The sequence below is a fragment of the Ovis canadensis genome, chromosome 2 (genome assembly GCF_042477335.2).
Source record: "Ovis canadensis isolate MfBH-ARS-UI-01 breed Bighorn chromosome 2, ARS-UI_OviCan_v2, whole genome shotgun sequence".
Classification (NCBI taxonomy): Eukaryota; Metazoa; Chordata; class Mammalia; order Artiodactyla; family Bovidae; genus Ovis; species Ovis canadensis.
Window position 1 is genome coordinate 112,664,223 of NC_091246.1, and position 17,110 is coordinate 112,681,332.

Genomic DNA, 17,110 nt, shown 5'->3' on the forward strand with positions numbered 1-17,110 from the left:
AGTAAGGAAACAGCCATCCCTAGGGTTGCTGAGAAAATGGGCAGTCTGCTTTTACACATGGAAGAGGAATTAACTCAAATAAAGCTCCCTGTGACTAATATTTTCACCATTAGGTGATGAATTCCGTTCAGTGAAGGATCTACATGGTCACAGAAAAAAAGAAATGGATGGTAAAAAAAAAGAAGAAAAAACCAAAAACAAAATTGGCAACCCAATGTTGGTCTGTTGCAGCAGACAGAAATAAATTCTCTAGTAATAAAAGTTGTAGACACAAACTGAAATTCAATACCGATGGGTTAGAGACTCACTAGCTGAGAATGACTGTCTTACGGTATCAAAATCTAGGAAAGAGGTTTGTGCAATAAAAACCCACTCACAGTCTTCCCTGGATGGAAGAGGTGGGTAACCACAGAACGAACACACTGCTACGATGGAAATAAAATGAGAAGTGATGAAAAAACAAGTGTGAACTGGACTGGAGATGGCCATCTGCTTCTCAGTACTAACACTGTGCCTGGGTCGCTGGGCGTGAAACCCCAGCAGGTGACCCCGGGCGCCTGACGGTCCTGCCCTTCCCCTCCCTCGAGGCAGCCTGGCCCTGCCTCTCCTCCTGGCCCCCCTGCTCTGGTCCCACAGAGCCCCCTCTGCAGGGTTATCTGTGGGGTCCTTATTCCCTCACAACACCCCACCTCCTCGAACAGTGTCGCTGGAAATGCTTCAGTACTGACGCACGTTGCTGAAGTCTTGAGAATGTTAGGAAGTCTGCTGTGAGCCTCTTTGGATCACGTGGTCCAGAGTGGTCTCGTGTGGTCCTGGACTTCCTGGTCCACTCCGAGGACAGTGCTGATCCCCCCGGGTGGCCGCCTCTCTTCAAGGTCTCTGCGCCCACCCAGCACCCCTCTCCCCGGCTGGCCAGGTCCTCACTCTGCTGACAGCTTCACTGATTCCCCTGGCCATCATCCATGTAAACGTTCCTCTAAAGTGTCCACTTTGGGCTTCCCTGGAGGCTCAGCTGGTGAAGAATCTGCTTGCAATGCAGGAGACCCTGGTGTGATTCCTGGGTTGGGAAGATCCCTTGAAGAAGGGATAAGCTACCCACTTCAGTATTCTTGGGCTTCCCTTGTGGGCTCAGCTGATAAAGAATCCGCTTGCATTGTGGAAGACCTGGGTTTGATCCCTGGGTTGGGAAGATCCCCTGGAGGAGGGCATGGCAACCCACTCCAGTACTCTTGCCTGGAGAATCCCATGGACAGAGGAGCCTGGCAGACTACAGTCCATGGGGTCACAGAGTCAGACACAGAAAAGTGTCCCCTTTGGACTCCCTGACCACCTTCTCCATGCCGTGACATCCTGTCCTGCACCTCAACTGGACACTCAGACATCCCTGGAATGCCTCAGCTGCTTGCAACTTCCTCTGTCTTGAGGTTTCGAATGTTCAGCATCCTCGCCCCCTTCGCTTGCTCCCCCACCTCCCTGTTCTCCCACCTCCCCTCCTGAGTCGTCTTCATCCTCGGTGTCCATTCCCTTGGCTCCTAGCTCTTTTCCCCTCAAACCTCAATCCGGCTTCACCTGCTTCCCTTTCTGGCCCAGCAAGGGCCCAGCCAGTGGTGCCAGCCAAGGAGAAAGCGTTGACGCAGTGTTCACCTTGGAGGGCAGACCACGGCTGTCACCGAGTCCTGAGACCAGGCTCCCTGGGGGCACCATGGGCCAGTGTCCAATCCCAATGGGTTCTCCCCATTTCCACAAGGCACACAAGTCTGATCCTGGACTCCCTGACCTCTCTCGTCGCTGGCCTCAGCCTTGCTGGCTCTTATTCATCCCATTCGCCACAGCCCCTCTTCCTCTGCTGGCAGGTATTGTTATCCGACTCGGAACCTCAGTCTTCCTTTCCGCGTCTCTTCTCCTTCCCCAGTGCTTCTGAGCCGGAAGTTGCATCCTACTTTCTGTGTGAGGCCCTGTGTGGACTGGCCACTCAAGGCTGATCTGTAAAATATCTGGCTTATCTGGGCTTTAAGATGGAAATGTCTGACTCCTGTCACTTTTATCCCAATGCCTGAGACACGCCTTTGGAGGAAGGGGGTGTGGTTGGCGGAGAAGAGAGGCGCACAGACAGTGAGTGAGGAGCAGTCTGTCTGGAACACAGGGTGTTCTCCAGGGAGGGCTCCCAGGATGCGGTCTCAGCCCACGGGGAGTCCAGGAGCCCCCGGCGTCTGGGAGGAGAGGAGGGCTTGGGGCCAGGGGGTGGGGTGGGAGCTCACGGGCCGCAGCCTCCTGACTCCAGCTGTGCTCAGAGCTGATCAGCCCAGGTGACTGAGCTGAGGCTGTACAGAGGGTGGAGGATGGCAGAGACAGGCTACAAAAGGGCTTATTGTGTTAACGAATTTTTTAAATTGGATTAAAAAAAAAAAACTGTCTCTGTTTTGTTTTTTCTCTGGTCATGCCACAAGGCATGCGGGATCTCAGCTCCCCAGTCAGGGACAGAACCTGGGCCCCTGCATTAGAAGCATGGAGTCTTAACCACTGGACCACCAGGAAAGTCCCAGGGCTTCTTTCTTTTAAAATAACACTTGTAAGCATAAAGGAACTCATATTGTTGAAAAATCAGTTGGGAAATCAAGTGAACAAGAAAACATCATGTGCTCAGCAGCCCACCTCCCTGACAGCTCCTGGTAACATCTGCTGTATTTCCTTCTAACACACAGTAGGAACTTCTACTTATTTTTTTGGCTAAGCTGTGTGACCTACAGGATCTTAGCGCCCTGACTAAGGACTAAAAGTGCCCTCAGCAGTGAAAACACAGGTCCTAACTGCTGGACTGCCAGAGAGTCCCACACAACACACATTTAGTTTGTTGAAATAGTACTTCTTTTTCTTTCACAAAGTTAGTGTTCAGCTCATACATGAGTTCTTCCAGTAGTTTTCGCTCAGCACTTTTGTTACTATTTGGACACCAGATTCACAGCACTGTCTCTGGGCACGTGGTTCATACATGGCTCCGTCTTTCCTCTGAGCCAGGTCTGCCTCTTTAAAAATAAAAGGTCTCTAGCCAGCAGGGGGAGAGGGCAATGGCACCCCACTCCAGTCCTCCTGCCTGGAAAATCCCATGGACAGAGGAGCCTGGTAGGCTGCAGTCCATGGGGTCGCTAAGAGTCGGCCACAACTGAGCTACTTCACCTTCCCTTTTTACTTTCATGCACTGGAGAAGGAGGAAATGGCAGCCCACTCCAGTGTTCTTGCCTGGAGAGTCCCAGGGACAGGGGAGCCTGGTGGGCTGCCGTCTATGGGGTTGCACAGAGTCGGACACGACTGAAGCAACGCAGCAGTAGCAGCAGCAGCAGCAGCAGCAGCAGCAGCAGCAGCAGCAGCAGCAGCAGCAGCAGCAGCAGGGCCTACGTTTTCTAGCTCACTTTGTGATCACTCAAGGGGCCCTCATATGCACTTAGACAAGATGAGATGGATTCACTGGAGAGACATTGCATCATCACGCACTCGTTCACGGAAAGCACCTAATATTTAAGATGAACACAAAGCATTCTTCTGGATGGCTAAGAACTACTTCCAAATATACGTAGTGTTATCAGCAAATACTTCCAACTCTATTTTAGACACAAGACGGACTCAAGCTTCTTTTAGGACATTTCTGTATCTTTAAGGACTTCATCATACCTACTGGGAGAGGGCTCTCTTTGACCTTTGTTCCTTACTTTGCCCCCAACTGCTTTCCTCATTTTCTCTTTGTTCTGTGTGTTAGATCTAGCAGGTAAGGCTTAACCTAGGATAGAACCTAGGAGACCATTTGTGTTTTAAAGCCAAACAGGCAGAGTGACAGAATTCAAGAGTGAGATCCGGAACCCCAGCCAGCAAAGAGGAAAGGCAGGAAAACTTCCAGCGTTCTGACGGGGCTGCACCTGGGGCCCGGGCCGTGTCCCACGTAAGCAGGATGGGGAGGCGCAGCCCGCAGCCCTGGAAGGCAAGCAGACGTCCGCATCAGACGGCGCTGACCCGTCAAGGACACGCACCTTGAAGCAGCAGTGTGCCTGCCCTCCAGCCGGCAGGGTGCAAGGATCCCTCGCTTTCCCACACATCTCATGTTCTCTATAGCACTGTAAAGTCAGATATTCATAAAAGGTGACACAGAAGAAATGAGGAAGTGAAAAGGCTCCCAAATCAAGTACCCTGGATGTCTGGGTACTTCTCTAACTCCATCAGTGGGATTTTAATTTGATCCTTCATATTCACTCAACTTCTAGGACAAGCGGGTCAGTGGGAAGTACCATCAAATGAGAAAACTCTGTGGTTGGTGGGGACAGAGAGTAGGGACCCTATAGTGTACCTGGGTCAGAAGTAACCCCGAGGAATGAGGTCACTCTAAACAGGAGAGACTTCTTGCTCTTTGTGGGTCTGTTCTTATTTTATTCATTCAAAATATTTCTGTGCATTTACGGTTTGTCAGGCCCTGGCTGAGGACCCAGCAAAACGGCAGTGAGAAGACAGCGAGGTCTTCTGCGGTAAGAAGCATCCCCATGGGAGAAACATCACCCAAACCAGCCTGCGGGCAAGTGACCAGAGATCAGAAGTAGCTCCATGCTGTGGGGACAGCAGAGAGTGTGGTTTACGGGGACAGCTGGGGACTCCTCAGGGCAGGTGGTAACAGGGAACAAAGGGGGCAGCCAGCCATCTGCAGCCCAAAGGCATGCCAGGGAGTGAACACTCCAGGCAAGGGGACCCCACGCCCCAATTTCATGTCTAGGAGCGGGGTGGGGACCATGGGGAGCTTCCAGGCAGGGCAGGTCCGGCTCAGCTGACCCTCTGATGAGAGGGTCCAGGCTGCCCTCCTCCTCCTGTCTGCTCTCCCCACTGCTCCTTATCATGCGGGTGTCAGCCCAGAACTGGACCAGGCGACACAGTAGCAGCAGTGCATTTATAGGGCCTGTCCTGTTTTAAGACAAGCGCTGCAGGAAGAACTGGGGCTCTCAGGGTGGGAGTGAGAGCAAGGAGGAAGACGCAAGGGTCCCGAGGAGCAGCCCATCTGAGAAGCCATTTGGCTCTTTCAGGTAGGAATCCTGACACTGCTTCCTGCAGGGGCCAGGGCGGGGCAGTGAGAAGCAGAGGAAGCTCCGGCCACACCTCGGGCAGGTGACCGAGCAGGGAGCGCTGCAGGGTCACGCCGCCATCCACAGACACAGGTGGGGGCTCCGAGGCGGGGGCAGGACCCGCGCTCGGCTCACAAGCGTGCACCGTCTCCCGGTGGAGCGGTGCTGCGTCCAGCACAGGGACGTGCCCCGGCTTCCCGTCCTCTCCCTGCCTCTCGCCTCTCGGATGCCTCATCGGCTCCTTCCGCACAAGAGGAAGAACATCAAAGAAGCAGGAAGTAACAGGGTCTGACAGCGGCATCCGCTCCTTCCACGCCTCTGGGCCTGGTGCAGGAGGTGCGCTCGGTGAGCGGACAGGACCTGCTTCTCTGTGCTCTCCACTGCCGCCTGCTCAGTGTGGCCCCGAGGTCGCCCCAGGTTTGTCCCTGGAGATGCCACACGCCTGTGTCTTTCAGGGACTGCTTTTCGGCAAGAATAAAGAGACAGGATTTTGTTTCCCATGAACAAACCGAGCGGTGTATTTTTGCCTCTTCAGGCAGCATTTGTAGACTTATTCGGCGGGCCCTGAACAAGGACGATAACATGACAAGCAGCTCACAAGCTGGTTTACCTTCTTCCCTCCTCCTTTGCTCTGATAAGCACTGTGATTTCAGCCGCACGCCACTTCTCTCCTGTGCACTGCGAGGGACGACGCTGCGTGTCAGACACCGAGACTCTCGGACCCTCTCACGGCTTCCCTGGGCGCAGTGAAAGTGCCCTCTGGTCTATGGTGAGGTGTGTGGGCACCTGGAACTCACTAAACAGCCATGCTCAACCCCAGGGAACTCACACCAGAGGGGCAGAGTCTGAGCCAAGGACATCTCCTTGGGAGTGAACGTGGGAGCCCACAGCCCTGGGCCGGGGTGCACCCTCAGGGCAGAGGCAGACCGCAGCCAGGGGCTGGGAGGGCGGCAAGACCCGTGCTGGGGGTTTCCGTTCTAGAATCTTGCTGCAGAAAGGAATTCAGGACATTCCTATCTTTTCATTTTAGTCTTTTTTTCCCCCCTCTCATGATTGCTACTGAGCTATTTGAGAGGAAAAATACAAAGAGATTTTCCTTCTAATAATGACACTTTTCAGGACTCTAACAAATAAAATACCCTTTTCAGATTCACTTAATAAGAGTAAATATTTAAATTCCTACTATTTTCAGTCCCTCCTAATTGTTCCCTATTTTTTTGGTTACAAATGATTCAGATGAATGGTATGCCATAAAGTTCCCTACCCACCCCCCAAATATAAGCCTCTCCTTTTCTATGAAAAGGAGTAAAGTCCTGGGTTGATGAAAAAAGATTCGAGTGGACCAGTTTTTCCACTGCTAATCATAAATATGCAAAATTTCGCTTTTTCCCAAAGTATGAAAAGAAACAGACATGTATAAGAATTTTCCTTATTATAAGAATTTTATAGTGGTTACATTAATCACTGACACCCTGGACATCATTCCACATTATCTATAGATGTCATTCAGCGGCATTCCTATCAATGGATACAACCTTTAAAACAATGAGCCAACCTTCTCAGATAACAGAGAAAGGGGTGGAAGGCCTCATACCAGACCTTGGCACTGGTTCCCTCAACCACTCCTGTATTGTTTGACCTGCCACTTCAAGCATACACTCACTTTGTGATGAAAACAAAATTTTAAAAAGTGCTAAAATTCCTAAGAAAATTTAAAAATTGATAAATATGTTGGAAGGGTCAATCACCTATTATTTCCTCTGCAGTAACTGGAAGGTACTCATACAACATGGACATGATGAATGGACGATCTAAGGACACACTTACACACAAAGATTTGAAAACAGAAAGCAGGACAAAACCTGCTACCAGCGACGTGACTTCTGAGCTACCAAGTTTCCCTCAGTTTCCTCATGAAGGGAATTTAGACACTGAAATCCACCTTCCCTGGACTTGACTTTAAACTGAACACCTGACTAGCAAGCAGATCATGATGTCAGTCTGCAAACTTGTGCCCGAGCCATTCAAGTAGCTCTTAATAACCACAGAAGTGTTCCGTCCATCTTTTATGGACATCCCCCCCCCCCCACACAGTTGAGTCAGAGCTGAAGAGCTGCTGAAACCCCTGAGATATGGAGGCTGCAAGGCCTGTGAGCAGCTCCTTCTGTTTGCTCTCCTGTGATTTATACTCAAGAGCCAGCAGGTCTTCTCAGGGGACATCTTCCCTCTCTGCCCTAGGAGGGCTGGTCCCTTGCTTCATCCAAAGCACTGCAAATACACACTCCAGGTGCAAAGCTAAAAGCAGACGGCAGAGGCAATTAATTCAGTGGGCTGGAGCTACAGGGGCATAAGCCTCTCTTCAGATGGCCTCTCTGAGCTGCTGAGACCTGTCCCGCATCTCAGGGGGGCTTTGTCTAGGTGAGGAACATGCTACTGTACACAACTGAGCAGCCCACCGCCCACAAAACGTGCCCGGCAGATACAGGAGGAAGCCTGAGGTGTTCATTGTCAAAGATAATAAAAGCAAGTTCTGAAGCTGCCATACAGGGCAGTGCAGAAGTTTCCTTTCACAGAAGTGCCTGCCCATCTGTTGACTCAGGCACTCCTCTGGCTGATTTGTTACTTGAGTGGTCTAATAATGCCCACAAAACTGCCCAATAAACAATAAAGTGATGAACGAATGTAAGATGCCATCCTAATCTGAAAACTGGCCTGTTCCCTCAATGAGCCACAGGCAGGGGGAGGAAGCCGTCACTCCTGTCCTGAGACTGCCTTCCAGCCCCACAGCACACCCCTCCGCCAGACAGCGAGGGGAGCACAGGCCCTGTGGAGTCCATCCCCACGGAAACACGGCCTCAGTGATAGGACTCCCGCCGACCTCCGTCAGGGCAGGGACTCAGCTCCGCTCTGCTCAGAGGGATCCTTTAACTGACACTCTAACGGGTTCACCACCACCCTCCCCGGTGGCACCAGCGCAAACCGCACATACACGCGTCACCACCCTTTTTTAACAGTGGGAACCAAGCAGGAAGGTGGTGTGGGTGGGAGCATGCCTCTCGTGGAACCCTGCACCCAGCGGCTTGGGCTGGGAGAGGCAGCCTCCCTCCACCCCTCCAGCAGCCTGCCACACCTGGAACCTCCACCTTCAGCCACAGGCTCCGTGCTTAGTCAGGTTTCCTCACCGACTCCTTCACTTAACACAGTGGCAGTGATTTTCAGAGGCCAGCTCTCAGCAGGCCCTTCCCCACCTTCTGAAGACACCTCTGCCCTGGGGCAGGACACCTTCGCAGCTGAAACCAGCTATGGTTTTTAGCAAAAGGCAGGTTGAACCAAGCCTCTCACGTACTTCTCTGCTTTGGGGTGTTTGTTACACTTCAGAGGCCCCATTGAGTAGCAAGGTCACACAGCCGGGACACCTGCCTGCAGGAGGCCTTGCCCCGGGGGAGGTCTGGCTCCTGGGCCTCTGGCAGAGGCCGGACCGTGGGCGTGCGGCCGGGGTACTCACAGCTTGGGCTTGGCGAGCAGAGGCGGGGGCTCCTTCACGGGGGACGGCAGGGCGGACGGGCTGGGGAGAGCGGTGCCGCCGTCGGCTCGGCCGTTCACCACTCCGTTCACTCCGCGCGTAGGGTGCACACGGGTGGCTTCCCTGTCGGAAGCAGAGCTCAGCCCCGACTCGGGGCTGCTCTCGGGAGGGGCGTCCGCCGGCTTCTGCGCCACCAGCTCGAAGGGGCTCGCCTCCCATAGGGGAGAGGGCAGCGGGAAGTGGCCACTGCCGGACTCTCCTGCCGAGTCGTAGCCGCAGGTGTCTGTGCTGGCTGAAGGAGGGAGAGGAGGGGACTCGGTGAGACGGCCTGGCCAGCCCCTTCCTAGCCCACCCACAGCCTGGAGCCCGGCGGGGGCTGCTGCGGGACAGTGCCGGAGGGGCCGGGCGGGGCAGGCTGGACTTCATCTCCCAGGTGGCTCACAAGTGGGACCCCAGTTACCAGGTTATTAACAAATTTCAAACAGGAGCTAAAAAAAGATGGCAGCAGATTACTGGTAATGATGATCGTATATGCAAGGCAGCAAAAGAGACAGAGATGTAAAGAACAGACTCTTGGACTCTGTGAGAAAAGGCAAGCGTGGGATGATTTGAGAGAATAGCACTGAAACATGTATATTATCATATGGAAAATAGATGACCAGTGCAAGTTTGATGCGTGAAGCAGGGCACTCAAAGCTGGTGCACTGGGACAACCCTGGGGGATAGGGTGGGGACAGAGGTGGGAGGGGGTTCAGGATTGGGGGGACACAGGTGCACCAGTGGCTGATTCAGGTCAGTGTATGGCAAAAGCCACCACAATACTGTAAAGCAATTATCCTCCAATTAGATAAATCTGGGCTTCCCTGGTGGCTCAGATGGTAAAGCGTCTGCCTGCAATGCGGAGACCCGGGTTCGACCCCTGGGTCAGGAAAATCCCTCTGGAGAAGGAAATGGCAACCCACTCCAGTACTCTTGCCTGGAAAATTCCATGGACTGAGGAGCCTGGTAGGCTACAGTCCATGGAGTCGCAAAGAGTGGGACTGAGCAACTTCACTTTAAATAAATTTAAAAAAGAAAAAGACCACACAAACACTGTCAACGGACGCCACTTCGTCCTGTCTGTTTCAGCCTAGAACACCCTACCCGTGCTTCGCTGAGCTTAGCTCAGGCTACAGAGGTTCTCTGTGCTGAGCAGTGGGAACTCACTCCTTCACTCGTCTGTCCTAAAGCCAAGCGAGGCTCTTGGGGAAATGTCTTACGAGACCTCATAGGGAATTATTTCCCATTCAGAGGACCGCTGCAGCTGTGACTCAGTGCAGAACACACTGCTCATTACTCTCAGTGGAGAACGGAGAGCATCCTGACACAACGGTGTGTCTTCCGAGGACCCTGTGCCCCGCCCAGCACCCAGCAGGGCTTCTGCAGTGTCCTGAGGATGCTCCCTGGGGTGAGCAGAAAGCTTGAAAACAGCTCTTGATCACGTTTGGCAGAGAGTAGGTTTACCCCTGAGAAAAATGGGAAATACTACTTGCTAATCTCAGTCACACAGACGTGGAGCGGAGCTTTGGCTGCATGATCAGAGCAGCGCACCTGTGCTGGGCCGTTCACTGGGGCCATCTTCAACCCCAAATCAAATAGTGGCCCTCTCTGCGGCTCTGATCACAACCCTGGAGCCTCCTGTTAACAGAGTCCTCAGTCCTGCCAGCAGAGCTCTGTGAAGGAGAACTTTACAGTTCCTTTCTTACTGAGGATGAAGAATCAGGAATCCCTCCCACCGCCCTAAACTGGTTTGTCTGTGTCTCTGCCGCCCCCTACCAACCAGCTTGCTGGCTTCCAGAGAAATCCCTTTGAAACTTCCAGAGCATTGTTGAGTCCACCTCCAGCTGACAACTGCCTCCTGACCGCGGTGCTAGGTGCCGCCTTGGTCAAAGAGGTATTTTATAACCGTTGTAAAATAAACAACAGAAATATTGCCATAAAATCCAACTAAGGCTAGTTAATAATAGCAGAATACTCATGTTTGACTCTTTTGTGACCCCATGGACTATAGCCCACCAGGCTCGTCTATTCATGGAATTTTCCAGGCACGAATACTGGAGTGGGTTGTTATTCCCTTCCCCAGGGAATCTTTCCCACTCAGGGATTAAACCCATGTCTCCTGCATTGCAGGCAGCTTCTTTACTGGGCCATGAGGGAAGCCCCAGAAAACAGTTAACTAAAGATTAAAGAAACAGAGGAAAAGAATGGTTTCATGCTTTCCCTAAGTGCTAAGTTTCTGAGTTTACAAAAATGCCCCGACATTCTCAGAGGTTGGTTTGAACAATAAAACGCGCTGCTTGAGTGTTTGGGAGGACTCAGCTCCCAGTGAAATCTGGTTTCTACGATCTCTGCTGCTTGTCTGGGTCTACTGAGAAGGGTTAAACAGCGACTGACTCGCCCTGGTGCCTCCCGATCCCCGCGTCATGCCGGTAGGCAGGAGGACGCGGGCAGCCAGCTCCATTGTTCCCAAGACAGAGAACACACACCCGAAATAGCTGCCTACGTGTGTTCTCCCACCACACTATCGTCACCCTGTGTTGTCAGCTCTTGTTTCCCACTGCCCAACCACTGTCCCCAGCCGCACCCCCCCACCTCCCAGCGCCCCGCCCCCCCACCCCAGCCTTCTGTTTTGTGATGAAGCACGGATTCTTAGCATGACTCCTGGAGGCTAGGCGGTCCTCTGGGCAGTCCTTTCTGCAGTGGGGACCTGGCATACCTGAGGTGACCACCAGCTGGGCAGTGCTGGCTGCTGAGCCGTAATCATTGCTGGCCGAGCAGGTGAAGATGCCAGCGTCCTCGGGGAATGTCTCTGCGATAACCAGGGTGCAGATCTCCTCTGGAAGGAAGAGAACCGAGTCACTCATCAGAGGGCACCCACATGGTTGCTCCTAAGCCAGACTTCTGCCTTCTAACCCAGGCAAATTTGGTAGCAGTTATCATGGGGTCACTTTACGAAGTATTCACAGTGCAATCTCTTGACATTTAATTTAGCTGTTCAACCTGGTGGCAAAGCTCTGGAATCAGACAGATTCTTGGTGATTGTGGCTAAGCTCTGTCTTCATCAGTCTTGGCTTCTTCGCCTATATAACAGGGATAATGTGCTCCTCGTGAGGGTACTGCGATGAGCACACAGGAGGTTTGCAAAGCGTGTGCCCGTACACTCGGTACGTGGGAGACGCCAGCCCTGCCTAGTTTGGCTGATGCTCATGAAATTTCTCAAAAACAAAAGAGCTGCTCAACTGAAGCCCTTACTGGGGACATCAAGCTTCTCCGAGAAGCTAACAATGGAGAAAAGAGAACATAACGGGGAAATGTTTGACTGCAGACAGTTACTCTGGAAGCTACTGTTACACAGCGTGGCTGTCTTCTGTGGGGTGAGAAGCACAGACTCTGGGACCAGAGACCAGAGCACGAATGAGGGTCTTGCCACCTGGTGCCTTTGTGACTCTGGTTCACCTCTCACCTAAAGACGGAGACAGTAAGAGAATGTACCTTCGGGGTCTTGTATGGACCATGACTCATAAATCATCCATCACAGGGCTGTCATGAGGGTCGATGCTGGTAACCATCACAACAGTTCAGTTACAGAGGCCCTTCTCCAACACGAGGCACCACTATTAGCACTGAACAGACATGAGTTTAGATTTAACCCTCATGCCAACCCTGCAAGTTACATTTCCTATGATTAACCTGTTTTACAGATAGGAAAGCTGAAGCATGGCAAGGCTAACTGATTTACCCAAAGTCACTCAGTTCACGAGCAGCAAAATCAGAATTTGAACCAAGGAGGGCTCCAGACTTCATTCTCATGACCATCTATGGTTGTGAAGAGATACGCACTATGCTTAGGGCACTGCCTGGTGACTTAGGGTGACTGCTGCGTCATAAGGAACTGTCGGTGGTTTCGCTGAAAAGAAGCTTAATGTAGAGTGTAGTAGCTATTCCTAGTTAATCAATGTATGCACAATATGCATTGTCATTTGGGGAGTCTATTAACTATTATTACATGGAGTGACTGTCTATGTTGCATCAATGACACAGGATGGCTGTGTTGGTAAATGTTAAGAAACCTTGTGTATTTCTGATTCCCACAGACACTGATCAATCCCACATCATGTGGAATATGTGAGACTGTGCTGTGGATTGTTCGTAGGAATGGCTGGGGCTGCTCCTCCGACACCCAAGCCCAGGCACCCCCCACACCAGGCTCTGCAGTCCTGTCCCAGGCCTGCGATCGGGGGTTCCCCTCCGACACCCAGGCCCTGGGCACTGGGCTCTGCAGTCCTGTCCCAGCCTGGGATCTGGGGGTTCCCCTCCGACACCCAGGCCCTGGGCACTGGGCTCTGCAGTCCTGTCTAAGCCTGGGATCTGGGGGTTCCCCTCCGACACCCAGGCCCTGGGCACTGGGCTCTGCAGTCCTGTCTCAGCCTGGTATCAGGGGGTTCCCCTCCGACACCCAGGCCCTGGGCTTTGCAGTCCTGTCTCAGCCTGGGATCTGGGGGTTCCCCTCCTACACCCAGGCCCTGGGCACTGGGTTCTGCAGTCCTGTCTCAGCCTGGGATCTGGGGGTTCCCCTCCTACACCCAGGCCCTGGGCACTGGGCTCTGCAGTCCTGTCTCAGCCTGGGATCTGGGGGTTCCCCTCCGACACCCAGGCCCTGGGCACTGGGCTCTGCAGTCCTGTCTCAGCCTGGGATCTGAGGGATCCCCTCCTACATCCAGGCCCCCCTCATATGGGGTCTGTAGTCCTGTCCCAGCCCTAGGATCTGAGGGTTCCCCTCCTACACCCAGTCCCCCCCCACACACACCAGGCTCTGCAGTCCTGCCTCAGTCCTGGGATCTGGGGGTTCCCCTCCTACACCTAGGCCCCCACATGGGGCTCTGCAGTCCTATCTCAGTCCTGGGACTTGGGGGTTCCCCTCCAACACCCAGGCCCCCCTGCACTGGGCTCTGTCCCAGTCCTGAGATTCAGCTGGCCTGGCAACTGCTTTAACCTGGGGGTGGTGGGAATGATGTCCCTTTGGAGCGAAAGTCTCAGGGGCCCTGTCCCTCTGCTCCATCTCTGCGAGCCCTGATGGACCCTTGGTGACCAGGAACTCAGGGTCCCCCAAGCTGAGATGGGCTACTGCCCATCACCCAAGACCACTGGCTCATCCCAGCTACCCTGGAGGCTGGCCACTCCCACCACGTGCGCCCATGGGGTGGGGGCCAAGCCCGGCGTGGACCACAGAGCTGCAAACGGCTGAACCACAGAGTCAGGCGCCACACAGTGGTCGCCACATGGAGGCACTGGTGTCTGCGCCCCTGGGCCTTGTAGCAAGAGCTGGCAGACTTGGATGGGGGCCGCGCTTCCCTGCCTCTGACAGCCCTGATGGCATACTTCTCAGAGCTCAGAGTAAGGCATCTCCCCTGGAGTAAACCATCAGGCATGAGATTAGCAAACTGGCCTCAAAACAATTTATGCTGTAAACACAGTGGGTTTATAAGAAGTACTGAGACTGGTTCCAAATAGGAAAAGGAGTACGTCAACGCTGTATACTGTCACCCTGCTTATTTAACTTATATGCAGAGTACATCATGAGAAACGCTGGACTGGAAGAAGCACAAGCTGGAATCAAGATTGCCAGGAGAAATATCAATAACCTCCGATGTGCAGATGACACCACCCTTATGGCAGGAAGTGAAGAGGAACTAAAAAGCCTCTTGATGAAAGTGAAAGAGGAGAGTGAAAAAGTTGGCTTAAAGCTCAACATTCAGAAAACGAAGATCATGGCATCTGGTCCCATTACTTCATCGGAAATAGATGGGGAAACAGTGGAAACAGTGTCAGACTTTATTTTTTGGGGCTCCAAAATCACTGCAGATGGTGATTGCAGCCATGAAATTAAAAGACACTTACTCCTTGGAAGGAAAGTTATGAGCAATCTAGATAGTATATTCAAAAGCAGAGACATTACTTTGCCAACAAAGGTCTGTCTAGCCAAGGCTGTGGTTTTTCCAGTTTTTTCATGTATGGATGTGAGAGTTGGACTGTGAAGGCGGCTGAGCACCGAAGAATTGATGCTTTTGAACTGTGGTGTTGGAGAAGACTTGAGAGTCCCTTGGACTGAGAGGAGATCCAACCAGTCCATTCTGAAGGAGATCAACCCTGGGATTTCTTTGGAAGGAATGATGCTAAAGCTGAAACTCCAGTACTTTGGCCACCTCATGCGAAGAGTTGACTCATTGGAAAAGACTCTGATGCTGCGAGGGATTGGGGGCAGGAGGAGAAGGGGACGACAGAGGATGAGATGGCTGGATGGCATCACCGACTCAAAGGACATGAGTCTGAGTGAACTCCGGGAATTGGTGATGGACAGGGAGGCCTGGCGTGCTGCGATTCAAGGGGTCGCAAAGAGTCAGACACGACTGAGCGACTGAACTGAACTGATCTTATAATAACAACACTGCTATTTATTAGAATGACATCTCTCAACTTTCCCACACCAACAGAAGTAGGATAGGTAAACGTAGGCCAATTACGGCTTCCTTGCGGCTCCGTGGTAAAGGACCTGCCTGCCAGTGCAGGAGACATGGGTTCGATCAAGCCTGTGTGTCCCAGTTATTCAGCCTGTGCTCTAGAGCCTGGCGACCACAAATGCTAACTCCCAACTGCTCTAGAGGCCATCCTCAGAAACAAGAGAAGTCCCTGCAATGAGAAACCTGAGCACTGCAGCTAGAGCGCAGGATCCTGCCACCCCGCCGTCAATGCTGCTAGAGAAAAGTCCAACAGAGATCCAACACAGCGAAAACGAAAAAGAAGTAAATAAAAAGTAGACCAATAAACCAGTAAATAAAATGAGAGTATGTCTTCCTTTACATCCCAAGAGAGCTTGTTGACCTTGATTTCAATCACAAGATATGCTGACTTCTTAATAACGTACGACTTTCTTTCAACAAACAAAATTATTTTCCCTTTTTGAAATAATGGTATCATTGAAGACTTCCTGTGCTACCAATAGTGGGAAAATGCTGGGCACTATGCATTTTCTCTTCTAGTTTGTTTTAAATGAATGGGGGGTTGCCATCCACTTTCATAGGTCATGATCCACAGTTTAAAAACACTGCCCTAGGAGGCTTACTGGAGTTCCTGGCTCAAAAACCAAGGAATCCTGTGAGATGGAGCTGTTTGGCGTATTAGGAAAGGGTTTTCAGGGAAAGGCTTGAGAGCGTTTATAACACACGACTATCACTGATGTCCAGGCTCAGTGGCCAGAATGGGAGGGTGACAGGGAGCAGGCGGAGGGTGCCCTGTGTGTCCTGACTGCACTGCGCACACGTCCAGGCTCCCCACTGACAAGAAAGACACGAAGCTAGAAACAATTCCAGTCGGTGGGGGGGAGGGGGGAGGAGTCACGTAAGACAAATCCTGGAGAAAGTCAGATTTATCCGGAAGTGCATCAGGAGACAAATCCTGGAGAAAGTCAGATTTATCCGGAAGTGCATCAGGAGACAAATCCTGGAGAAAGTCAGATTTATCCGGAAGTGCATCAGGGACTGGGGATTTGTAAACTGAACAAATAAATCTGGGCTACAAGGACTAGTTCAAATTGCTCATTCCTTTGGGCAAGGTCCCAAGGGATCCTCCCAAAGTCACAGTTAATTAACGTTGAGGCCAAAACGCTGAAGGTCACGCCCTGCCTCCCAGGAGCTCCTCAGCACAAGGCCTTTAGGTGTTCTGTGTTTGCTCCTCGTCCAGGAGATGGGGAACTCAACGGAAATGAAGCTGTGAAAGGTGGGAAAGGGGGAGTTTCTTGGATCTGAACATCCGAATTACTCTCACTGTCCAAGTAGCTCACTGCAAACCTACCTGCACGAGCAGGTGGGCTCTGTGTCCTCCAGGTACCAGACACACTGGAAGGATGCCAGTCCAGCCCCAAGGGCACTGTCACATGGCTCTGCCGGTAGGAGAAGAGATGGACAGCCCAGTGTACGGGGATTTGGGGAAAACCCCCCACCCTCCACCCTGTCCTGGCCATTCTCTGGGAGGTGGGCTCAGCAGCATTTGCTGCTAGGCACCCATGCCCCCCTCCCCATTGCACTGTCCTGGAAGATGGAGCTCCTAGAGACAGAGAAATGCCTGAGAAGCTTTCCTTGCAAGCACAGTGGTTACAGTTCATACAATGCTGTGCTGTAAATGTACCTTTTATATCAGTATAAAATCTTACCTAGCAGGGATGAGAGAAATTGACCTGGGAGCAATGACCTCATCAACTCTCAGAGTACCTTCTTATGTTATCTACAATTTTGTGATTTTTTTTTTAAAGTCATGCCATTTTAAGAAAGCCCCAGCTTATTTATACAGCTGCCCCTTCTCACCCAGAGGACCCTTCAGAGAATGAAAAGGCTTCGTGTTTCAAATCCAACTCAACAAACTTCATTCTCCAGAAATTCTCAGGAACACTTCTGCACAAAAT

At 52.2% G+C, this 17,110-nt stretch overlaps 1 protein-coding gene across 4 annotated transcripts in view; it reads right to left on the minus strand.

The window, feature by feature from the left end:
• The window catches only part of PALLD (palladin, cytoskeletal associated protein), a 376,038-nt gene that overhangs the window by 168,997 nt on the left and 189,931 nt on the right, over positions 1–17,110 (minus strand). For all 4 annotated transcript variants that reach the window (XM_069576798.1, XM_069576797.1, XM_069576796.1 and 1 more), the window contains 2 exons: positions 11,372–11,491; positions 8,599–8,908 (listed from right to left, as the gene is read on the minus strand). In XM_069576798.1, coding sequence (XP_069432899.1) covers positions 8,599–8,908; positions 11,372–11,491 — 430 coding nt within the window. The remainder of the gene's footprint in view (positions 1–8,598; positions 8,909–11,371; positions 11,492–17,110) is intronic.